The sequence below is a fragment of the Citrus clementina genome, unplaced genomic scaffold, assembly GCF_000493195.1.
Source record: "Citrus clementina cultivar Clemenules unplaced genomic scaffold, Citrus_clementina_v1.0 scaffold_7, whole genome shotgun sequence".
Lineage (NCBI taxonomy): Eukaryota > Viridiplantae > Streptophyta > Magnoliopsida > Sapindales > Rutaceae > Citrus > Citrus x clementina.
Genome location: NW_006262075.1, coordinates 3,304,964 through 3,331,041, shown reverse-complemented (window position 1 = coordinate 3,331,041; position 26,078 = coordinate 3,304,964). Strand labels below are relative to the sequence as shown.

The window sequence follows — 26,078 nt, the reverse complement described above, 5'->3', positions numbered from 1 at the left end:
ATTGGCATTTCTTTATTCTTATTTGCAAACAAATTTTCTAAAAAGGACTGCTGCGCTTTTAACGGTCTTCTTCAATTCAACAAACAGACCCCCTTTCTGTTATTGAAAAGCCGTAAATTACATGACTCCTTTCCCTTCCACCAACTCTTTATAAATAGATAGACGGGTACTCCCAAACGCTAGCATACATACAATTCAAAAAACTTACTGAAAAAGAAACAATAAATTTGTGAAAGAAAAATGGAGGGCAAAGCGAATGGACCGAGTGAAAACCAAGCGGGTCGGTCCGTTTCTGGCCCGACTAACCCGATGGTTACGCCTCTGTTAAACGATCTTTATCAGTTCACCATGGCTTATGCTTATTGGAAAGCTGGCAAGCATGATGAACGTGCTGTGTAAGTACTGTTACTCGTCATTCATTTTTCTCGATATCAAACAAAGCCTTTTGTGATATTTTGTCATTAGTTAGTTTCCTGTGTAACTGAACTTGTTTTGTTTTCGTTAAAGGAAAATTTTGCTGAATTATGCGAGTTTGCTAGCAATTGGATTTAGCGCTAATTATTTCAAAGTTATAAAAAAAAAATGAATAAATAAAAATGAAAGTTAATAAGATAGGAAAAAAAATCTAGGGATTTGGATTCATCGATTCTATTAAGTCCTGCTGGCATTTTTAGCACCCTGTAGCTGACCGCCTTACTCGTTGTTTTCGTGCTGCAAAGCAATACCTTTTAGAGGTTGAGATGTAGCGACTACTGACTAGTAAGTGGCTTTCTAAGAGATATTGTGTCTTTGATTATGTGTGCTTCAGGTTTGATTTATATTTTCGAAAGAATCCGTTTGGTGGTGAATATACTATCTTTGCTGGTTTGGAAGAATGCATAAGGTTCATTGCTAACTTCAAATTGACAGAGGAGGAGATCACTTTTGTCCGTGATAGCCTGCCTGGTTCATGTGAGGTATTGCAAACCACTTTACCCGTCATAGTAGTAATGAGAAGCTGCTTTTGCTTTCTTTTTTCTCTTTAGAATAAGATCATTTAATGAAGTTCAGTTTGAAATATCACAGCACTGCTGTGATGTGCTTGCCCGTATTTTTTTATTTACGTCCTTAACTTGCGAGGTGAACAATTTGCATGATTTGGTCATGAGCGCTTCGTTGATAGGAGTGATCTGATATCCTCTTTTTCTTTCATTCACATCGATTATGATGGCCTTTAACATTTAAATCTTAGCTCTCATACATGTCTTTAGCTTTAAAGCTTTTGACGGCAATGGGTGATGTGATTATCACTTTCCTGTTCTGGATGCTTGGTTGATATTTTAACAATTCTACACATCAGTCGATATACATGAAATTTTTTCTTCTTGGAATTTGAATCTTTTTGTGCGTAATGACCTGAATGTTAATCAATGTGTTTCCTACGATCATGGATTTTGTTGCAAATGTGTCTTATTACATGAGAATTGAAACTTGGCTGTTGGAAAAGCTTCTTTAATTTGGTTTTGCTACCATGCTTGTGCAGTTTTTGATGAGCTTGTAGGACTGTTGCAGACAGTTTGTTCTCACCAATTGTTGGTGAATTATCTTAGTAGGTGTATTGAGGCATGTAAACACCTGCTGCAGGCATTATTGATGTGGGACAGGGGGAAAGTTAGCAACAGATGCACGGATTTATACAATGTTGGCAATTTTTATTTTTTTGTCTTAGTTGCTTTTGTTTACCTACTTAATTGTTTAGCTGTTATTATCTATCATCTTTGCATCTCATAAATAAATTCCATTTTCTGATAGATAATCACCTGAATGGCTGTACTGATATGAACGACCTTCTAAAAATAAAGTTTAGGTTTCATGTTCTTTCTAGCTCTGCCGCAAAATTTATTTGTGGTATATGGTGCTGCTTTCCATATAATACGTGATTTGTTAATATTGCCTGCAATTTGGATTGTTAACTGATAAGTTAATCAATTTTTTTCCCCTAAAAACTATAGGATGGCTTCTTCGATTATCTTAGAGGAATCAACTGTTCTGATGTTGAAGTGCATGCTATTACAGAGGGATCAGTTGTTTTCCCAAAGGTACCCCTGCTGCGAGTTGAAGGGCCAGTTGCTGTGAGTACCATTAAACTAGCTTTTCTCCACATATTATTTCCAAATGTATTTTGTGTTTATTGAGTCTTTCTTGCATGTAATTATTTATATTTACCGTTAAATTCTTCTTAATGCTTATCTTCTATTGCTTTAGGTGGTTCAATTGCTGGAAACTCCATTTGTGAATCTTATTAATTATGCCTCATTAGTGACTACAAATGCTGCAAGACATCGATTTGTTGCTAGCAAGTCAAAAATGTTACTCGAGTTTGGCCTTCGACGGGCTCAGGTTGCTCACATTATTTTTAACCTTTTATTTGAACTGCTGATTTTTGTTTGTTCATAAGAATAGCTTACTTTATCCTACATTTAGGGCCCTGATGGAGGAATAGGAGCATCAAAATACTGCTACATTGGAGGATTTGATGCCACAAGGTGAAAATATTTTATTCTCCACAGTCATTTCTCATATCCATTTGTTCATATCCTATATAGCTTCTAATTTCTAAGCATCTGTGATCTTTTGTAGTATTATTCAAGTTATTCATGTTAAGTTCTAAGTTCACTTTGAATGAAATAAAATACATTTTTATCAATTTGGTTCAGTTATGTTTGAATCTCCACAAAGTAAAGGATAGATTATTTTATATACTTCTGAGATTCAAAGGGAATGATAATGACCCTATATCCCGAAGTTTTGCTTTTTGTGTTTCCTTGCCCATGCTGATATGAAGGATACCAGAATTCATTGAAGGAGACATCAATTCTGGCTGTTTGTAAGCAATTGCATGGTGTTTCTTGTATTGGCTTGTGCTGTAGCTATCCATTGGTTAGATACTAGTTAGTTAGTAGGAGACATTTTATTTTTATAGATTCAACATGTGTAGATTTCCACAGAGAATTGAAGAAAAGGCAAAGACTCAAGTGTCCTCCACTTTGATTGACCTTCAGATCACTTAAAGCTTGAATTCTCCTCAGTTATCTTCAGCTACTTGGTTATTTACCTTGGCTGATATTTGGTTTATCTCTTGTTTGCTTTTTGGTTTTTTGTTAACAGCAATGTTGCTGCTGGGAAGTTATTTGGGATACCTCTTCGTGGAACGCATTCACATGCCTTTGTTAGCTCATTTATGGTTAGTAATTTTGATAGAGAGATTTAATACCTATATTACTAGTAGTTGTAGATGTGCCTTACAATGCAAAAGAATTTGTATAATGCCATTTAGTTTCAACCGTACCATCATGATTGATGATGGCTTTATAATATTTGCTTTTTCTTAGTTTAAACTCACCATTTCCATTGAGTGAGGCTATTTCCTTGAAATGTTACTTCGTATTTTTTAAGATGAGAAATGAGATCCTATGCAAGAGCCTGAGGGATGTTTGTCTGAATCTGAATAGGGAATCCACGTTTTTGGTTTTAGAAAATCTGTTATAGGTTGAGTTTCACTACAAATCCTCAATTGCGACTGGATTCAAGCCAAGGAAACATATCATGATCCAAGATAGTAGTTTAGGATGTGTTTGGGACTCTGTTTGTTTGTTTCCAGATAAAAAATCTCCAAAACATCCTTTATTCTGTTGATCTAATTGATCCACTATGACTTTGCAGAGCCCTGATGAGATTATAGAGAAATCACTTAAAAGCTCGGATGGGTCTCATACTAGTGAGGATTTTGTCAGTTTGGTTCAGACATGGTTGAGCAAAATTCAGGTTTTTTTTCCCTTTTTTTTTTTTCAACTTAGTTTGTGCCTTTGTTTTCTTTACATTGTAATTACATGATTCATCAGTATCCATTGATTTTATGTTAGTAACTGTACACTTATGATCCGGGAAGGTTGTTTGTTTGACTTTCGAAACAGCAGTTACCATGAAACTGACAAAGATTGTGTTCCATGCAACTTTTGCAAGATTCAAATGTTCTATTCTTTTGAGAAAAACATCTTGGCACACTAGAACACATGTGGCAGTGAAACAGAAGTGTGGACTCCGCAGGAGAATTTCAACCATACCTTACAAATAGAAAATGTTGTCTGTTCCTGTTATCTGTACGACTGCAGCTAATTGTGTCTAATATTTCCTTTTCCCCTCTTCCCTAGTTTGCAACTGGTTGATCTGGTTGCTTTGCAGTTGTCACATCTGTTAAATTGCATTTTGATGAGATCAATTAGTTCAATTTGTTCTTGTTTCCAATGGCTTCAATTTCAACTTACTTCTATACAGCAAATGCTCGTTGTTGTATCTGTATTTTACTTGTACCTTTGCAGATACATTGTAGAAACCATCACTTCTTCTGGAAAGTAGTTTTCCTGTTTTATTTATGGTCTGTTTTTCTTTTACTAGTCATTACCTATCCCTTTATCTAATGATTTACTAATTTTTCTCCTTTCTTTACAGTGGTCAAAGTCATTACATGGCATTTTTGGTGAGACAAATCAAAGCGAGTTAGCAGCTTTCATCTCCTATGCCTTAGCGTTCCCCAATAACTTCCTAGCTCTCGTGGACACATATGATGTAAGCGAACATTTTCAAGTGGGCTTTTCATTAACCATTTGATCTCAGATCTCTTTAGTTTTAAGTACTGTACGAAATTTATTTTCATCTTCTAGCTTAATTCCCGAATCCTCTCTCTCTCTCTCTCTCTCTCTCTCTCTCTCTCTTACTCATCTGCATGTATATTCAGCATTAAATTGCCGATGGTTTAAGTGGCGTAGTTGCTTGAGTCATTTGCCTGATTAAACATCTGATATGGTTTATTTGCAAATTCTCAAAAACAAGCAAAAAATGAATTTTTGTTCCCCTTTTTAGTTGGCTAAAACTATTTATGAATGTCATCTATCTCACTCTTGCTACTTAATAGTTAGTGTACTAACCAGATTTTCTTTTCTAAAACTATTTATGAATGTCATCTAAATCTTGTGATGTATTTTACATAAGCATGCAAGACATGTAGGTATTTGTCAGAAGTAGATTTTAGTTGGCAAACATGGGCAATGTGCTGTTTTATATGGTTCTATTTTCTACTTTTAATAAATATGTTGCCATTTTTTAACTTATTTAAGTCTAATATCTTCATTTTGCATTAATCATACATACTTGTTAATAATGGGGTTCAATACTAGGTTATGAGGAGTGGGGTTCCCAACTTTTGTGCGGTTGCTCTAGCACTCAATGATTTGGGGTATGTCTGAAAGCTTTATACCTTTATCCTCTTTACTCGAATAAGAGAGCTACTTTTTATGCGAACATGCACACAAACAGTTCCCATTTTCCTTTTCTGGTATGCCTTTCCACCTGAGCCTTGAGTGGTACGGTTTCTGCCTCATGTTTTAAGTTTTGTACAGCATGAATTTAATTTGTCAAGCAAAAAAGTAAGAGTTGCTGATTATGGAAATGATGGTGATGATGACACCACTTTATTTGATGGGTAGACACGAAGTATTCTCAGTTAAATTGTAAACATCCTACTACTTTGTGCTCTGGCTGCAGTCGTGCACATATCTTTAGATATATCTGTTGGAACTTTAGAATTCAAATATTGTTCTGACATTTAAACTTATAAAATCTATTCATTCCCTCTTATATTAGACAGGTGAAAATGTGATATTGTTGCTCCCTTTATCATTTTTCCTCATATTGAGAATCATCCATGATCATATGTTTTGTTTTGTTGGTCCTTGTGTTTTCTCTTTCTGTGCCATCAACATATTTTGTGATTTTATCATTCTCCTTTCATTTTAATATCTTTAAGATTCACCATGTTGCTTATATTCCAATTAATTATTTAATCACATAATTTCTGGGCTGAGTTTAGTTGAGGTGCTGTGCAGGTATAAAGCTGTAGGCATTAGATTGGACTCTGGTGATTTAGCGTATCTGTCTTGTGAGGCCCGCAAGTTCTTTCGCACCATTGAAAAAGAATTTGGAGTGCCTGATTTTGAGAAGATGAGCATTACTGCTAGTAATGATTTAAATGAGGAAACTTTAGATGCTTTAAACAAACAGGTAAACTCTAAATTCAAAGGTGCTTCAAATAAGCATATTTCCACATTGCTTCAGAACTTCACGAATGTGTTAAAAAGATTCTAAAAAAGGTTTTCCTTGACATACACTGCAATTAATATTCATAGGCTCCCATGGATATAAGATACACCTCGAAGCATCTTCTCTGATGAGTATGTTGTGTTTCATTGATATCAAGCTGACCAAGGATTGGCACTACTATACATTATTCTTTCACCCTTTTATATAATATGGATGCAGGATGATATACGTCAATTTGTGCATTTTTATGATGTTAGAAACATCATATTACACTTGGATGTTTTAAATGTTTCAGCCTTTTCTTTTTTTGAAATGAAGGGTCATGAGGTAGATGCATTTGGAATAGGAACCTATCTGGTCACTTGCTATGCTCAGGCTGCTTTAGGCTGTGTTTTCAAGCTTGTGGAGATAAATAAGCAGCCTCGCATCAAACTCTCTGAAGATGTTTCAAAGGTTTGAACATGCTTCCTATAAACTTATAGCAGCATCTCTGATCGTTCTGTAATTATTATTCCTTTTCTGGTGACTAGGTCTCTATACCATGTAAGAAACGGTCTTACAGATTGTATGGCAAAGAAGGTTACCCCCTTGTGGACATAATGACTGGAGAAAATGAACCACCTCCAAAGGTAAAAGTCAACTTGTGTTATTCACTATAATTGTACTGCATGTGGCGTTCAGTTCTGCTTTCCTTCGATGCTCACTGCTTTGAATCCAGAAATAGGAAAGAGTGTGAGTCACTAATTGACCACTAGATAGGCTAGTCTTGCTTTGTGGTAATTAGCCGTTGTCAATATATTCCATGTCTACATGCATTATCATTTATATGATGATTGTAATGATGTACGGAGAAAGACCTCATTTTCATCACATTGTAAATTTGCAGGTGGGAGAACGAATTTTGTGTCGTCACCCTTTCAATGAATCAAAGAGAGCATATGTGGTGCCACAGAAAGTCGAAGAGCTCCTGAAGTGTTACTGGCCAGGGAGCTCAGGTGGGGACTATCCGATGGTCTTCGGAGACGTACAATTTTTAAGTACTTTGAATGGTCCTTTTATAAGCAGTTTGTTTCTAGTCAGACCCATGTCTAAACCGGTTTCTGTTCCTTGCAGATAAGAGAAGAGAAGATTTACCAACTCTCAAGGACACAAGAGAGCGCTGTATCAAACAGTTAGAGCAAATGCGGCCTGATCACATGAGGAGACTGAACCCAACACCTTACAAGGTACTCTAAATATATCTTGCTTAATATGCTCCATCCAATGCATTACTTGGAAATGAGAAAAAGGTTACTTTATGTTATGCAGGTTAGTGTAAGTGCCAAATTGTATGACTTCATTCATTTCCTCTGGCTCAACGAGGCACCTGTTGGGGAGTTGCAATAAGGTAGGAATGAAGATAAATTGCATTGAATGATGTACAAATTTGCAAGTAATGATTCCATCAGAATTGGAGGAGCTTCTTCAAATAGTCAAAGGCATACATAAGTTCACTTCATATAATAATAATGTAATTTGAAAGTTACAGGAACCATGATTTTGATTTCTTTACTATTATAATTCAATTGTTTTTTTCCCCCATCCGCTCCATTTCTTGTCCTTGTCCTGACAACTATTATTGATTTTTAATGCTGTTTGGATATTCAACGGTTGTAAGAGTATCTACACTGTATGGTACAACGTTTTACTTTTCCGCTTTACTGATCAGCGACCCAAGTTTTTCGTTACACACTAAAATTTTCTATCATAATATTTTACAAGTTAGAAACAAAAACTTGAGAGAGAAAAAGAATATTTTTTTTCAATTGAGAGTTGGGGAGTAAAGCGTTTGCCTTAACACAAGTGCTGAGCCTAGCTTGCGATATAAACCCGAAACTTTACAAATTGAGGCCAAACCAGGCGGAAATCCCAGCACGCTTCCTCCTTTTTCTTTTCCAGATAGGAAGGTCCCATGACCTAAATATATCAAAGTTGACCAAATGCGGCGTTGGATTGTGGTGGCAATTTTGGGGGGCTTGAACGTGTGATAATGAGGTTGACAGGTTGTGTTGACGCCATCTAAAAAATTATCGTGCTATTGACTATTGAGATGTCCAATTTGTAGTCATTATCACTATAATATTTTTAAAAAAAAAATTAGCATAAACAATCATTTCAACAGTTCAATGAATGTCATCTTCAGTCTGGATCTCTTTTGGCTTCGAAAATTTGCAATAGGACTAGAGCAAATCAAATGAAATTATGAAGCATTTCTGAGATAAATGTTGAATCAGTCAGCAAAACAAAACTTTACTAGCGAATACAAGCGCGCGCGCTAATATTTACAACAGAGATTTTAAAAATACAGATTGAATTGAATTTGTTGGTTAATTCATACCGAGATGGCAATGTCGTTCAGCTTTACCCAGCCGTAGGCACAGCGCTCGCGAATCCTTTGAACTGTTGATGCCGCCAAAGCAACCACAGGTCGAATCTTGTTCAACTCTTTTTCTAGTGGTATTTTAGCACTAATCTCCATCTGCTCCTCCCAATAACAAAAGAAAAAAGATCAATACACAATGCCATTGTATTAAATAGTATGCTGAACAAACAAAAAATGGCAAAACATTTAAGAAAAATGAAATTAACCTTTTCTATGCCGCGTTGAGTGTCCAACAGATGGCAAAAATAAGTAAGCTGCTTATACAAATCTGCTTCTGTGTACTGGTGAAAGAAGGCACAAATTACACCCATAAATTCTTTAGTTATATGATAAATATATCTTGAGAAATTATTAATTATATGAAATTGGGGTGAAAACCTTTCGTACAAGACGCCCATTGCAGCGAGGATAGTTTGGACAAACCGTCCCTCTCTCAGCATCACCAATCAGCCGAAGGTTCAAACTACAGGTGGTGTATTTGCAAGTTTCATCGTCACACTGAGAGCAAAATAAATCAATGATAAAATTCAATAATCACTGATGATTAAAATCAAATAATAGGTAGACAAGTTATTTATTTGTAACCGAATACTATATTCTACAAGAGGTAGATTACCATCATTAAGCCCTTGTAATACATCGAGACAAACCCATCCGCTTGCCTCTTGACCTGACAGACAAAGCACGGTTTTAGAACTCTATTAATTTAACAAATATCAATTAATCAATAAATTATAAATTTATGAAGATATTTTTTATTTTAAAAAAATTTGATCACGTTTATAGTATTGATTTACCTAGATTTTGCATTTATTATGCTTTACTTAAATAATAGTTAGTTGCATCACATTGGTAGTAATAAGATTGTGGTACAAATTTTATTTTTACATTTTAAAAATGATAATTTTATGCTGATATTGATTAATTTCTTATTGCAAAACAACAATACTAATTAGGATCTCTTTTCTCATTACAAAAAATTAGAGATGAGATCTAAGTCAAAAATAATTTCAAGAAGAAACAAACAACATCGAGAAACAAAAGTTACTTAGACATAACATACGGATTTAATTTCAAAATAGGTGATTACTAATTTGTACAGGGGGATGGGTCCAATAAGAAAATAGAAATTTAAAAAATTTATTATCTTATAAATTTTTTGAACTTTTAATTTACCATATTGGTCCCAAGTTAAAAATAATAAAAATTATTATTTAATTAGGATTACTAATTCATCAAATATTAATTTATCCAAATTCTGCTGGACATTGAAGGTTGAAGATGGAAAAGCATCTTTCAAACTAATGTTCCTACACCACCTAGCTAACAACTTAATTCTAGATGACAATTTGGACTGCAAGGGCTTTATTGAGTGACACAGTACGAGTGCAATAGACAAGTTTAGTGAAAGGTCTAACGTCTCGAATTCAACAATATTTTCGTGGAGCACAATTTTCAGTATAATTACCTGGTTGGCTATCATTCCAGGGGATATTCTACCCGCTTCAACTTCCTCGGGGCATTTAGGACAACGCAATGTACGCCAAAAGTTATACTCTGTTTCTGGCTTACTTGGCTTCTCACTGACTGACATGCAAATGGAACTGCAGACAGCTGGACAATCAAAAGTACTAGAACAGCTGGGACATGACAAGATCAATGGCTCACAACCCCGATATCTGCAATCCAATTTATAACTTGCATTAATGCATTACTTTTATTTGTTGTGAAAGCTACCCAGAACGTCCAATATACTAATTTCATTATCCTAATTAACAAAGAAAGTGTTGCTGATATGTATATATCTACAAGATCATAGGGGGACAGTTAAAATTTAGAAAAACTTTTACAAGGAAATGAACCACAGTGATGAAAAAGAATACATGTGCTTGGATATCATAGAGTGTAATAAGTGATTCAACATATAATTACATAATTTTGGCACATGTAAATAGCGTGTACGTTATTCTCTAAATACTGCACGACACAAAAATATAGCTAAAAGTGTGACCAAATATGCACATGAACGGTGAAAACAAGTAATCATTCAGAAACTTCTCCTAAATTCTTGGGGTGGTGTTCTTAATTCATTTTATGTAACATTTATCACTCATATATACTCTTTTTATCTTTTTGATAATCTTTCTTTTTTATTAAAAAAGATTAAAAAAATGTAATCATTACCTCTCCTCATCTCCTACAGCAAACAACAGAGAGCTGGAAGGATCACTGCTCATAGTTTCACTTGGTTTACTTTGGAACTGAAAAAACCATAAATCAATACTTAGGCATGAATAAAGAAGGAAGCATTAATTCACTGAAAATCGGTCTGGCCTAGAGAGATGCTCTTACCTTGGATGGATCAAGCCCTAAACAATCAGCTAAGCGCTCTGGGCTCGTACCCTCAATTGAAGCACATAGACGTGATACTACGGGATGAATCTGCTGAGACGCATAGTAATCAATGTCAATCATCCATTTCCCATCACCTTTTTTCAATTCATCAGGATGTCTAGCACGCTGAGCAATCCCTACTGAACTACCTGAACTTGTACCCTGCCCAGAAAAGGAAGGAGAAATCTACAATTAATATAACATCTTAGCATCAAAGAAATCTATGCTCAAAGGCTACTAACTTGATGAAAACAAATCACTACATCTCAAACCTGCTCACAACAAATTATATATGGTACAGTATCACCAGCAGAGCAACCGGTAGAATAACCACTTTGCTTCAATCTCAGTGCCACCTGGAACGTGGCAGGCAAATGTAAACCTCATGCATTGGATTAAATAAATGGAGGAAGAAATTACTTGGGATTATAGATACTTCTAATTAAGGAAATGAAGAATTATCAAGCTCACTTGAACATGTGGTTGGTTTTTGGCATCAGGGTACGCTTCAGGTGGTTTAGTCAGTGTCTTTGTAATGACATATTTCTCAAGTGCCACTTGTCCACTTCTCATGTCCTCCTGGACCTGTTAGATATGCATACATGACTGACAGTCAGTTAAATTTCTCAGTGATATATCTATGGGGTTTGAAGCATGAACACGTTAGTCAGCAAAACTGAATAAGTATGAATTACAAAGTTAGTATAACTTCACCTTCATAAGAGAGTTGTGAATTGATTCAACAACATCCTCACATGACCTGAGAGCCCAAGAGCCAAACATTTTAAACAGATCAGTAATTCAATCATTCTACTCAAATTTCCAACTTAGCACAAACAAATGTGCCATCATTGTTCTTGGGGTAGGAATGACATCACGTACCTTTCTGACAGTATTTGACTTAGACAGAAATCCCCCACTTCCTTTGAAAGCAAGCTCCAATCACGACGAACCATATCAAGACCTTTACGTTCAATAACCTGCATTCACAAAGTTATCATATTGATTCAAAAGCTGGGCAAGTTAAAGAATCTACCACTAGAATTCTGGACAATCTAGACAGACAATAAACTGTGTACGTTTGTGCATGTAAAAACAAAAAACTGTTTTGCATTTCCATACAGTACCATAGAGAATCCAACACTTATCAAGCTTGCAACCATGTGAAGTTATATTACAACCATGGTAACAAAGTGCATTCTTCTACAATTGACCATAAGAGTGTCAAACACTTGTATTGACAAGTGACGTTACTTGTCCAATAGTTAGAAATGTCCAAGAGTAATAAAAAATAAATGTACCTCATACGGCATTCCATCCTTGAACTGCACCTTGACAGCTGCATATTTCTTCTTCTTAAGCAGCAGCATTCTCTTGTACAATCCATCAAGATCAATTTCTAGACACTTGTACTTCTTGTTAACCTAAAATCAAGATAACATAGAAGTCACTCATATAGCTCCACATTGTTATTTATTTTTTTCTTTTTTTGGAGTTAATAATTTGCTATCTTATTCTCAAACTGTCTAGGATACACGAGCTTAATTATAATTTTTGTTCATTCAAGTCAAAATTTAACAAAGTGCAAATTCCCAGAAAATGAATAAATCTATGGATCTCTCACCCCAATCTAATTTGAAGCACCAGATAGATTTAATCTCTTTAGAAATACATCAAGAAGGCACAAATTGAATCTTTTGCAATACAATATTTATGTCAACATTCATCAAGTACAGGAAGACAGTTATAATCTCACCTCCTGGATGACTTTCCCAGCAATAGCTTTTGCTTTTGCAATATCATCTATTCCGCTATGTATCATAATTGAATCTGTATCACCATAGATTACCTGCAAGAGACAAGGTAAATGCATCCTTCAACAACTACATATATCTACACAAATGAGATAATTCTGACATGGTCACTAAGAAAACATTCACAAGTTATGGATATGAATGTACAAGAAATGACCTCTAGGTTCAAATTATTCTGAACAAGATCAACAGTGCTCCGTAGAATCTCCCTTCCCTGCATAATCATGTGACTTGCTCAATGATTAGAACATCTCATTATAAATGGCATTGCCTTGCTAAGTATATATGTTTCTCTTACTTGTTGCGTTATAAGCTCTGCAAGAGGCTTTGCATAAAATCTTGAATTGGAAAACCCAAGGCATCCATACATACTGCAACATTGAACATATCAGCCATGTAAAGTGAGATGGAATAAAATTAAGTTGGAATGAAACAGCAATCACAGAAGTTAAAGTGCACATTCATAACCCACAGAAAACAAATCTAAGAACAAACCTATTTGCAGTAAGCTTTAATGCTTGCTGCTGAATGTCAAGCTGCTGGATCTTGAGACCAGATGCAGTCTTCATCCATGTCTTAACCATTCTTCTTCTCTGAACCAAATTTTTAAGCAACTACAAACGGAGAGAAAGAACACATAAATTTAAAGCGCACAATCACGCTTTGGAAATTGAAGTAGAGAAAGATTATGAGTTTGTAACTGGAAATCCATGATTAATGCATAGGACAGTCTTAGAAGCAGAACATCGCCGCAATCAGTAAGCACACAAAACATGTAGAAGTTTCACTTAACAATCTTGGATTATATTTAATTTTATTCAAATAATAACACCAAACGTGTCTTGTCCAACCAGTATCCTAAGAATCTCAAATTCAAAACATGAAAGAGCTTAAGAAGTTGCAAAATTAGAACAAGAACAGATTAAGCAACTTTTTCCTACTTTTCTTGAGTTTCTGTGATTTTGTTCACAGTTCAAAAGCTATCCTTTTAGAGCTAAATTATCAGAACATAAAATTACAATTTTAAAACAAGTTTTCAGATTCTAGTATTCTAAAAAATATCGCAATATGATTCAAATGCAATAAAGAATACCTCCGGTAGAACTCCAGTTGTTTTACTAGACGGTAAGTGAGGAACTAATCCATCTGGAGATCTTTCAACTGTCGTGAAGCAGATATTGTATTCCTGTAAAATATATTACCTATTTAAGCTTATTAAACAACAGAAACCAGCGTAGCAACATAAGGACATGTAAGTGTAAGTGTGCACACACATGCATAGGGAGAGTGAGGATGGGGATTAAAATGTTATTTTACCTGAATAATAGAAGGGTAAAGACTATTGAAGTCGAGAAGCAATATATATTTATCATATAAACCCTTTTTTGGCTCCAAAACCAATCCTCCTGCATAGGCAGGACCTCTTTTTCCTTTTCTGTGGTCATTGTGTGAAGTATCATTGTCAAAGTTTGCATCTTCATTAGTTAACTCTTCAACATTTCTATCCTCAACGCCATGATTGCTTCTCTGCTTTGCCATTTTTGTTTCCTTAACATATGTAAACTTGTCTGGGACAATATATTTCTTTGCACGGAATGCATGTAATAGAAGATACTCCACTCTCTGTGCCCTAGCACCCTGAAGGATTTTCCATGTCAAGTTGGTGAACAGGTTTTATCAGAAAACAAAAGCAGAAAAGGAAAATTACAGCAATAACTTACTTGAAGGGTTTTCCCCCAAAGATTACCACTGATGTTTGTCAGTTGTCGAGTGAGGGGAAGAACACTCAAATGGAACATGAGCTCCATAGATAACCATGCATCTGTTTCACCATATTCAATCTGAAACCATTACAAACACGATGAGAATCATACTCTCCTGGCACACAGTAGCATCTAGTTTTCCAGTCTTGAATAACAAAATACACCCATTGAACCGCTATCCATGTTTTAGAAAAAACCAAACTTGTCAAAGTAGGCTCAAAAATCACCTCTACTAACAAGTGCTCAAGCTATTGAGCACCTTTATTATGTACTACATCACATAGGTAATATCAACTGAACCACTGTATTCAACTGGAGAAGAGAACATGAAAATAATATCATTTTCGAACAACCATCATAATGATCAATGGTGTCTCAAAGGCTTTAGATATTAGCTGACATAAAGTTATCCATTCATTTCAAGTTTTCAACAACTGTGAATTGTATCCATTGGAGAACACATTGACCGACCATCATGCAAAATGGGCTTTTCGTCCACACATAATATGCAATAACATTGAGCACCCAATTTTGAAGTCGGCATCATAAAATGGGCCTTAAACATTCAGCAGTAACTCACCCTATGAATTTCAGGGTTTTAAAATAATCCTCAGTTCAGAACTTAAAATAACTTAATGCTTAGTTACAGAAAATAGGAACCAAAGCACAGGATAACATTAAAAAGTGAAAAGAATGCTTTGATTTATGATAATGGACAAACATTGTATTTACTCAAATATATATATATATAATGAAAACATTGTAAGAATCAATGGTAATGGAATGAAAATTAACTTTATATTGGAATTCGGACATGCTATTTTGGTGAAAGGAGATTTAAAACCTCGAGCTCTTGCTTTTATCACAAGCAATGAAACCTATTAGGTTGTTCCCTTGGGGAGTTAAAATAATTCTTTGATATTCAAACTGCAGTTCCTTATCTCAATATCAAACATGGTGCGCAGAACTGGTCAAAGCAAGCATCAGAACTTACAAGTTCCATAAGAGATTCCAACGTTTGGAACATTTTCAGAACATCATGTGGGCCAACCTCCTTCCGGTCTTTGTTCAACTGAGTTTTTGCAAGTTGTGTCAAAGAATAACTGACCTGTAAGAAGACAAGAAGCAAACGAAATTGAATAAAACAAATAATAAGTGCATTCAGGGTGTAATAAACCAGCCAAATGATATACCTCTCTTAATAGGTCACGTGAACACAAAAATGTGTCACATAAGAGCCGACCAGCAATGCAAGACATGATCCCTGGACTTGCTCCAGATCCAAAAATGGTTCTTCCTTTTCTAAGCTTTGGCATTTCAGAACGCTTGAGACGGCCAATCTTTGACCACATGCTGCTAGGCACTCTACAAACCTGCATGAGAATAGTACAAGCACATTACAGGCGAGATGGAAATTCAATACAACTACATCAGATGAGCGCAGCAGAAAAACAAGCATTTTAAACAATACAAGGGAAGAGACTGAGAAAATAATTACATGTGTTCATTCCTATCCCACTTTAATGTTATGGAAATGCCAATTCTAAAGGTTGAATGTCTATATAAAAGCAATGAAAATGTATAAATTTGCATTTGGTTTGATATTAACCCACAGTTACCTATTAGACTGCATTCATGCATATAAGAAAGGAACACCAATGAGCCAACAATTTACTATCTATGATAGAGCATTTACAAACTACCATATGGAAAGCAAAAGAAAGATATTCTCACCTGGGCTCTGTGAAGGAGAACATCAAGGTCAAACCCAGATATATTGTGTCCAACAAGAACATCACTGTCCAACTTGTATAATTCAATCATCAAACGGTTTAACAAGGCTCTCTCACTGCAACATAATGTCAAAAAATACTCAACAGAAGCAACCAAAAACACAATCATGGAAAGTTGGCAGCCAATCAGAAGAAACAGGAATTTTGAAAGACAGCAAGATTTATAATTACAATGTACCTGCTTTCAGAGCATAAAACATTTGATCCAGCTTTTGAATTTCTATCTGTTGCCTCTTTGTTAAAACCCATTGGAAATATGCCTCCATCAAGCTTGCGAACTACAGTAAAATGACTCAGCATTCCCGGTTTCTTCCATTCCGATGCCAACATGGGAGTGTCAATCTTAAAGAAAAATACAACAAAAGCAGTACTTATTTTAGTAGAAATAACAATTTTCTAAGCCAGAATAACAGCAATTGGAGTACATGAGCCAATAATAAATCATATAACCTATAAAAACTAATCACACAGCGTAGACCAGCTTGAAATTGTACTAGTTCTAACAAGTTTAGGTACAACACCATTAAAAACAGAAATCCAACTAGTTGCAAAATCAAGTTTAATGCCATCTTCCCAGGTTACATCACTAGCAAAATTGCTATGAGACATATTTTGCAAATTGAAGTGTAACTCAATTTACAATATTCCAACCAAAACGAATAATAGCAAACCCATTTCTCACAATCACCAAGAAGGAAGAATCCATGTACTAATGTCAAAGTAGGATAGCTAACAAAGACTGCAAAACTAACCTTTGCCTTGTGACAGCAGACAACCGATGCAGATACAATTTCATTCACATCCTGCCTTTTGTTGAAAACAGTTTTCAAGTTTATAGCAGTGACAGTCACTGGAGGAACCTCTGCTACATGCTTTGAGGATGATGAAACTCGTATATCTTTTGGAGAGTCCACAGTGATCTCATATTTGCACCAGCTCACCTGTCAAAGAGTACACCAAGCAGTTGCAGTTGAAACTACAAGCATTCATAATTAAGCAATATAAGATGCCCATATTTCGGAGACTCACCCTTTGAGGAGCAGGACAGCTAGAAAACTTTGAAATTGATAGCCAAGATGGTCCTTTTACCTTCCTTTTAACAAGAAAAAGTTCCAAGGCACTGCATGTGACTACACCAGTCAGTGTTCCTTTCTTTCATCCAAAAACAAAAATGCATTGATTATTAGCATTTGCGGAAGGCATGGCATAAGAAATAGTCCAATGAATCTCATGGACTTTCATCCTATCAACTAGTGAGCTTCAAGAATTTATAATATATCAACAAGTCATATGGAAGAACACAAGAGATTATAACTAGTTGATCCACCCAGTTTGTATCAAGCAATCCATTCAATTCCTAAAGCATGTCAACTCACTAATTCCCCTAATCAGAAGACAGAGAAGACAAACAAAGTTAAAAACCCATGCTAACTACTTTTACCTGCTATGAGTTCCAAGAAGAGAGCAGAAGTTTTCTCCTTTTAGATCTGCTGGAAGTGGTGGGTCCTGCAATAACAAAATGCAAGCATTCATCCCTAATGGAAGAGTCATATCTTGACAATCATGAAAACAGCAGTATGTGAGTCAAGGTTCACAATTAACTTTTCAGAATTTAACCTTATTCAAATTACAGTAGCAGGAAAACAAACAGGTGAATGGTTGGCAATAAAAAGATTGAACAAATAATGTGATGGCTTAAACTGCTTTCCTGATCTGATTCACACATTTAGGTTTAGGGATATACCTTGAATGGATAATTGATCTTGAGAACATAATTCTCCCCAGCAGGTATTTCAGCTTGCCCAAATGCATATCTCCTCTGTATAAGCCAGGAACGAGCACCAAAGTGAATCAAAGGAACAAAATGAAGAATTATTAACTAAGTTACAACAGCATCGAGTAGTATGCAAATTTATCAATGCATTTCTTTGAAGCATAAAGATTGAGTCTGCAAACCTTAACCGGTGACACAATATAATTTGAAACATTGAGATTTAGCAACTGATTTGCGATTTCAGTTTTTAATCCTAAAGCCACATCCTACAAAATAAAACAACAAAAATGCATCAATAACATATACAGCAGAACAGGGAGGAGGGGGAAAGAGTGAATATATTTGACTGCATTGCTGCATGAATATGTAAATACTCATACTGCATTGCTGCATGAATATGTAAATACTCATACTTGCAACTTTTTCCGGAAAGCCATGGGAGAAATACGAGACTCTTCGGCATCTTTCTCAAGCTTCATAATCTCATCAGTCTGAAACAGAGGACCATTTGGAATAGCATATACACATCTCTGCATGTTCTTAACAACAACACAGCAACTATGATGTGTGCTTCCTGCTTTGACCTTAACAGCAATGACAGATAACAGTTGTTAAGGTTGTTATTTGTATATAGATGTAAAACAAGCAATAAAACAATTATACACATGCAAAGACACATCACAATAGAAAATTCATAGCGAAAATTAACAGAACTTATCTAGAAAAAAGAAAGGGATAAAAATTATATAAGATGCCCCAAAAGCAATAATTTTCTAGAGTCTTGGACAAAATATCTCTAGAGAGTAGAAACTATTGAAAGGAATTAAGAGAGAGTTGGTGCTCAGTAGAGTATCTGTGTCATTCATAATTACCATCCAAATCATTGGGGAAAAGATGCCACTAATAGAAGCCAAGCAGTAAAATAGGAATGTTAAGGCAAACAAAAGACCATTTCCATTAATGGATATAAATATGCAGCTACTGAGGTCAGATTTCAGCATTAAAGAAATGATTTAACATTAAAGAAATGCGAAAGAATGCACAACAAGAGTAATGAAAGTACCTTATTATCAGATGGTTGTGAGTTGTAACAGCACAAACTGACAACCTAAAAATCTAAGCGAAATTGAATAGATTATAGCCTGAGCAGAGCGGAAGAATATAAAGTTTCCAGGTTATCTATCTAAAGATTTTTAATGAAACCAAGCCAACTCAAGCTCTAGATTGGTTTAGTCTCATCTTTATATGTCACTAGCTCGCTGATATGGTCAAAGATATAACTCGGTTTAAGATATTGACAAGTAGCAAAAATTAGAGAATGAAAATGCATGGACTCTCCAGCCAAACTACCCATTTGACTGGCTATATAATATCACTTTCCAAACATTAACAATACCAAACTCAGCCAAAAAATCCAATCCATAAATCAGAGGTGTGCTTCAAATTTCCTAATTCAGATTCTGCAAAATCATGTAAATTGATCACAAAATGAAATGAATTTGTCACATTACCTTCCCAAAGAGGTAGAGGGTTCCCATATTAGCCCCAGAAAGCTGTTCATGAGCATCAAGAATGTAAAAAGGCAATGATCCATCGTCATCCACCTCAAATTCCGACTCCTGACAACTCAAACCACTTTTCCCCTCATCCAATACCATATTACCTCCGCTAACCTCCTTCCACCCTGCAGTTGCACTCAACAATGGATCCTTCTCAGTACTAATCTTAGCATTTAGTTTTTTACATTCCTTCACGTCCTCATTTACTTCATCTTTCACTTCAACAATGTTATCTCTCTTAGTCAGTTCAGTACTATTATCAGATTCCCATTTCAATTCTTTTGATTCCTCAACCACATCACAATTCTGAATTTGTACAAAATTATTTATCAAATCAGAATTTTCTTTTACTGAATTCGTTGAGTTTGTAACTAATTGACTGTTGGTCTTTACAGAATTAACAGAAACGAAACTCTTAATATTACTTGAAACGGACCTTCTACGCCGCTCTCGATCTGCTTCATCCGGCGCAAATTCTGCTAAAACTTCATCAATAACACTCTCACTTTCTTTAACTTTCTCATCTTTGGATTTTTTAAACATCGCTGTCGATGTTAACATAGCCGACAATCTCTGTTTCCCCATCATGGCCGCCGCAGCAGTCAGCGATGGATTCGGCTTCCTGACGTTTTGATTATTTTCTTTCTTTCCCCTTTTTTCAATTCTCTGCTTCTTAATCGATCTTTGGCCATCCAATGATTCGTCATCGGACGACGAAGGGAGGCCAGCCACCGACCAATCTTCTTCTTGTCCCTCGTCGCCGTATCCGAGACCATCATCGTCCACGATGAATCCACGCGCCTCTTCACGCCGACGCGCCACCAGGGCGTCATACTCGTCCTCCGCTACGGTGTCGTATATCGGATTCTCTAATTTGATATTGTATCCTACGGAATCTCCGGATCTCCGTCCGCCGCGGCGCAGCGCTTTGAGCCTTTCCAAGGCTTCGGCTCGCGCGGACGCCTCCGCTCCTCGGCTACGGCGCCGGCCAGCTACTACTGGCTGCTCGTCCTTCATCAGACTGTTCTCCCGAGATTTAGTTTTTTGTCTATTGCTCGCTGCTGATTTTCGTCTCTTGCTTCCTGCTTTTCTCTCTCTAGGGTTTTGATAAGAAAGACAAGAGGGCAAAATGATGCTGGGTGTTGTAAATGGCGGGAAAATTGTATTAATTTAGGCGGCAATTTTTTTTTTTTTTTTAATGGTTTTCAATTGAGCAATAATCTTGAAAAGAAACTGTCGTTACCGTACATGAGGAATATGTTTGTAAGCAGTGACCCCAACTGATTTGATTACCCCTACTTCTCAATGAATTATAACAAATTTTAGAATTACGTTTCTTTAAAAAATATAGGGGTATTTTCATCTCGTACCTCATAAAAAATGAGGTTCATCAAAATCAACCCATGAATTTCAACCTTTCCATTCCGTTAACACCTCATTAGCATGTGAAATGATGATTTTGGCCCCACCAACTAATATATGAATATTTAAAGAAGATAATACATAGAATCAAATTAAATAATATACGTTTATTAGATAACAATGAAGTTTAAAAATTGCGGAGCTTCAAAAGGACCATTGATGGCGAATTTTCCAAGAAGGCGAGACCCGCATGAGCTGTAGCCTGTAGACAGTAGCATTTTTTGTTTTTGAAAGTAGATCGGTATCGTAAAACGACTACTGCGCCCTCGTTTTGTTTTCTCTCTAAATTTTATTTTTGGCTTGTTGCTTTAAAGTGATAATTTTTGCTTTGTTTTTTTGGATATGTTGCAGCGAGCCTCGTGATTTGATTTTGTGAAGCTACGGTGCCGATTGCGTTGACTGACATGCATGAGTTTGGGAAGCCAAAAGGCAAGATCAAAGTGAAGAGATTCAAAGGTGTTTGTGAACAATCAAAAGTTGTGAAACAAGGCTTTTATAATGACCAAGTTAACTTCATCAGCAATTCAATTTTAATGGAATAGGTTGAATCTGATTAAGGTTGGAATTCATGGTTCAATTTGATGAATATCCTTTTTTTTATAGGTTCAAGTTCAAATTAACTCTTATTCTAAAAGGAGGGGTAATCCAAAAAATAAAGAATAATGATACTATAAATAATTGTTATCCCCTTTTGATTAATATCTTCATGTCATATTAGTTTGTACACGTTAACTTATACAATATTGTTTATGGCTTTATTAATATTAAAAAATAAATGGTAAAATTGAGATAGTAAAATAAAATGAGGCGTTCAAATAAAATGGTAAAATTGATTTATCTTTCGTTCAACAATGGTATAACTAGTTTTCATTCAAGTTTCTTTTCTCATTTTTTTTATTACTCTTTATCAAAGCCTCTAAAAGTGGTGAATGTTCTTTTCAACTTACAATTATACATAATTTATGTGTTTTATTTGCACAAAACAGATATATAACAACTTCTCTACTAAAAAACGTTGTTGTTGGATTTATCCCATCTATTAACAATTGAATGATAATTTAATTATAATTTATCAAACAAAAGTAATAACAAAATTATTCAAAATGTTAGAAAATAATTAACCGTTAGTGAAAACTGTCACCTAAATTTTAGGAATATTCGTGTTGTATTATTAAAAATCAATAGACAAATATGCGAAAACACACCAAATCCATAATTCTTAATTATTCTATAGAACCATGGGGTTTACTTTCCAAATCAAGACACCGAATCTATAACTTTCGTGCACTCTCTTTAATTATGGGATGTCAAAAAAGAATAAAATGTTACGTGCAATATATCGACTATAACCACTGCATACAGATAACTTCTATGTCATCTTTCAGTATTCCTATTTTAGTCTATTATAAGAATAAAAATTACCCTTAAGTCTATACATATTAAAAGCTCACATCATATTAGATATATTAAAACACAAATTATCGAAAACATTAATAGATCACTTTTAAGTGGGTTTAACTTTATATGATAGTTTGTAACACGTAATTATTCATATGTAAGCCCGACATTGAATTAAGGATTCAACACAAACATCTTCAAAGTATGAAAATATATTTAAGAATATTGCATATGAAAATAAATTATCTAAAGTTCAAAATATTTCTACCTATTCTTATTTTGTTGAATTTATTATATTAATTTACAGTTTAAACTCACTCATTAATCAATATATTGGTTTCACAATGTAGAATTCTATGTAATTAATTATCAAGTTTATTTTGTTCTATAGACAGCCAAATTAAAGATTCCATAATAAGAATTTGACTAAGATGTCGATAAAGATTAAAGATTAATGGTTTATTATATAAGTGAACAATGTCTCTATATAGAAAAACTCTATAATACATCAGAGATATTACGTCAATCGTACACAAAGAAAATGATGTTATAATATATATACACTTATTTTGAAAAATCATCATATAAGTGGTAATTATATTAAATTCAATTACACATGTCATATATGGATTAATTAATTGTATTACCTTTGACATATTTTAAAAATCCTCCTTCAAATAAGCCAAATTTGAATAGATGCCCTGCATTTTATCTCCCAAATTTAGATTCAGTAATTAATTAAAAATTATTGTTATTTCAAGTTTGGTGCCAATTTCAATTGGATAGAATTGAATCAAAAACTTCATAAATCAACTAACGTTATAGCAGACTAAGTATTGAGAAAATTATTAATTCTCAAGTCAAAAAACACTCTAACTACCTATTTAATTGACAACAACTAAATTGGACCACTTGAAGAATAAATATTTAAGCATTATCTTCGACGCTTACTTTATTTTTTTTTCTTTTTCTTTTCAGGTGCCAATATATTACTTCGATATTTAATTAAAAAATAGAGATTGTTCATATGTACATGTGATGTCAGCGGATCTTCTTTTGGCAACATTCTAAAATACATATAAAATATTATATCAGTTATATAATAAAAAAATGATGTTATATAAATATACATTTATTATAAAAAAAAAAACTATTATATAAGTTATGATTATATTAAATTTAATCACATATGACGTATATGCATTAGTTGGCTATAGAACCTTTAACATATTCTCCTTATTTTGGGATTCAAAATTGATTCTTCAACATTTGAAGGCAGTTGTTGAAACTTTCAAGCATTAATGGTACTTGGGGTTGTTGTCAAGCAAGTGGTATTTAAAATAGCGGTGGGGTGGTTAGATTTTGGACTCATGGGATTTGTATCATCGCCTAATCATATGATAATGGAAATATGGAAATGGAATCCCAAGTACCAACACTTCTAATTACAATATGTTCTATTATCTACTTGTTTATATTATTTTCATTATTTATTTATTAAAATTTTTAATTATCAATACTTATGTCGGCCCTCACTGGTTGGTGGAATCCAAGGTTGAAGAAAAATTTCCAAAGATATTCTCTTTATGTCTTTAACCTAATCTTGTTCCTTTCTTGGGAAACTATAGGAAATCTAATAATTAAGTTCCCTCTCAAATCCATATACACTCAAGGGAAACTTTTGGGTTATAATGGGGTACTTTGGTCATTTTATAGAGGTCAAGGTCATCTTCTATGATAATGGACAAACTATGTCCTTTAACTGAAAATTTATTAAATGTCGGATTTTATAATATAATACACCAAATTACACAATGCAACTTGCAAATATACTTAACAAAAAGATTGACTCGCAATCATTAGATTGAGGCTATGTAACACTTTTCTATAAAGATAAAATTAATGCTAAGAAATATGTAATGACCGACATAAATCATTTTCATACAAGACAAATTTAATGTTAACAAAAATGCATTGAATGGCATAAATTTTATTTTTAATAATTTGAGTTAATGACTTCAAATGATAAGTTTGGTTATTAAGTCATGTTTTCAATTATTTTGTATTAGTTACTTTTTTATTAAAAAATTAAAAATACTAACGATGACAATAACTTGAGATAATACGATGTGAATCTTCATTACTATAAATTTTTGAAGAATATGGTTTAGACTTTTTTTTTTTTAATGTGAATCTCTTCTATATAATCTTAATGTCATATTAAATTATTAATAGATGTAGATCAAATCATGTACCTTTCTAATTATCATAATATGAAGGTAGTTAATTTTTTTAAAATTACTAGTTAAGTATTTTTGGGATGAAGATTATTATTTTAGTATTTATAATTAAAAAAATTAGGACCTCCTACGTTTTCTCTATATTGAAATAGGTCTTATATTTACTAAGAAGGCATTAAATGATTCCCATTATCATGATAGTTGCTAAAAGAACCAAATCAAAACAAGAATGAAAATTCAGGTTAAAAATCCAAGGCAAAAAATTTATATTTGGTCCATTGATTCTTATCGAACAAAAATGAAAAAGAGAACGGACTCATTGATAGACTACGAAAATTATTATCTTTAACTGTAATTTTGTCCAAAAAAAGGGGGTGAGTGAGATGTTGTTTCCCAAGTTCACCGACTCAAAAGTAAACTCAACTGCTACCCGCGCAATTTTATTTTTAGTTTTAATTTTTTATTAAATGGAACGATTACATTGGCAAAGAAAGATCTTAAATAAATAGAGTCTCATCATGCCATTGCCAGTGCCAGTGCCAGCTGCTATTCTCTTCGCCATTCTCTCGCATCCTTTACTCTATCTCCCAGCAACATGCCTATATCAATTCCACGTTGATTCTTTCAAAAAGGGGAAAAAGAAAAGAAAGAGAAATGCCGTCACAATTACTTCTTTGCTCAGTCTCTGTTAATTAATTATTTAATTTGATCATCACAATTCAATTCACAAAAACACCAGGCATCGATGAGTGACCGACTCTCAAAGCCAACCTCAATCTTTGGTCTACGTTTGTGGGTAGTTGTTGGTGTCTGTGTAGGGGCAGCCTTTGTGCTGCTTCTCTTCATCATCTCACTCTGGTTCACTTCAAAAACAAAACGTTCCAAAACCAAACACAAAAAACCATCTTTAAACGACGCGGCAATTAATGATGATAATAATAATCATCATGCAATAATACCAGTAATCTCTAAAGACATTCCAGAAGTCAGAATTCATCCAGCCTCGAACCCAGAGCCGGCGGATCCCATGGCCGTCACTGGGTCTGTGATAGAAAGGCAAGCGCTGCTTTTGCCTTTAGAAGAAGAGAGCCCAACTGGGTATAACAAGATTCACGTTCATATTGGTAAAGATAATAGAATATGTTATCCTGGGAATGGGAGCGGCGGCGGCAGTGGTGATCAGGTGGCTGCTGTGGTTCCTGAAGTGTCCCATTTGGGGTGGGGTCATTGGTATACTTTGAGAGAGCTTGAAGTTTCAACAAATGGGTTTTCTGATGACAAGGTGATTGGTGAAGGCGGGTATGGGATTGTTTATTATGGTCTTTTGGAAGATAACTCTAAGGTTGCTGTCAAAAACTTGCTCA

At 34.6% G+C, this 26,078-nt stretch overlaps 3 protein-coding genes across 7 annotated transcripts in view; 2 read left to right on the top strand and 1 right to left on the bottom strand.

Moving 5' to 3' along the window:
* Positions 1-7,669, top strand: LOC18036859 (nicotinate phosphoribosyltransferase 1). Of its 3 annotated transcripts, none has more exons than XR_002904660.1 (15): positions 1-395; positions 809-956; positions 1,992-2,111; positions 2,245-2,379; positions 2,464-2,525; positions 3,148-3,223; positions 3,703-3,804; positions 4,489-4,605; positions 5,214-5,272; positions 5,922-6,096; positions 6,454-6,588; positions 6,666-6,764; positions 7,022-7,159; positions 7,249-7,361; positions 7,444-7,669. XR_002904660.1 is itself a non-coding variant. In XM_006425854.2 (15 exons), the coding sequence occupies exons 1-15, from the start codon at positions 241-243 to the stop codon at positions 7,519-7,521; spliced, it is 1,683 nt and encodes a 560-aa protein (XP_006425917.1). In that variant the 5' UTR covers positions 1-240; the 3' UTR covers positions 7,522-7,669. The 3 variants fall into 3 exon arrangements, 2 of the variants coding, with proteins under 2 accessions (XP_006425917.1, XP_024036546.1); XM_006425854.2 differs by having other exon boundaries at positions 7,022-7,130; XM_024180778.1 differs by lacking the exon at positions 809-956 and adding an exon at positions 1,523-1,680 and having other exon boundaries at positions 307-395; positions 7,022-7,130.
* Positions 7,670-8,364: 695 nt separating this feature from the next.
* On the bottom strand, positions 8,365-20,974 carry LOC18036843 (DNA polymerase alpha catalytic subunit). 3 transcript variants are annotated; one of them, XM_006425853.2, is made up of 30 exons: positions 19,607-20,974; positions 18,509-18,679; positions 18,278-18,361; positions 18,066-18,140; positions 17,763-17,827; positions 17,351-17,441; positions 17,074-17,262; positions 16,500-16,663; positions 16,263-16,377; positions 15,722-15,901; positions 15,523-15,636; positions 14,487-14,606; positions 14,083-14,403; positions 13,859-13,951; positions 13,261-13,379; positions 13,064-13,136; positions 12,923-12,979; positions 12,708-12,800; positions 12,253-12,375; positions 11,834-11,931; positions 11,666-11,711; positions 11,423-11,536; positions 11,224-11,307; positions 10,910-11,113; positions 10,742-10,818; positions 10,026-10,236; positions 9,174-9,227; positions 8,936-9,055; positions 8,764-8,838; positions 8,365-8,653 (listed from the first exon to the last, which is right to left on the bottom strand). In XM_006425853.2, exons 1-30 carry the CDS (start codon positions 20,669-20,671, stop codon positions 8,507-8,509), a joined length of 4,542 nt encoding a protein of 1,513 aa, XP_006425916.1. In that variant the 5' UTR covers positions 20,672-20,974; the 3' UTR covers positions 8,365-8,506. The 3 variants fall into 3 exon arrangements, with proteins under 3 accessions (XP_006425916.1, XP_024036544.1, XP_024036545.1); XM_024180776.1 differs by lacking the exon at positions 9,174-9,227; XM_024180777.1 differs by lacking the exons at positions 8,365-8,653; positions 8,764-8,838; positions 8,936-9,055; ... (1 more) ...; positions 10,026-10,236; positions 10,742-10,818 and having other exon boundaries at positions 10,998-11,113; positions 11,232-11,307.
* Positions 20,975-25,210: 4,236 nt separating this feature from the next.
* The window catches only part of LOC18036833 (probable serine/threonine-protein kinase At1g01540), a 3,244-nt gene continuing 2,376 nt past the window's right edge, over positions 25,211-26,078 (top strand). The window contains exon 1 of the mRNA XM_006425851.2: positions 25,211-26,077. Coding sequence (XP_006425914.2) covers positions 25,460-26,077 — 618 coding nt within the window. The 5' untranslated portion in view covers positions 25,211-25,459. The remainder of the gene's footprint in view (position 26,078) is intronic.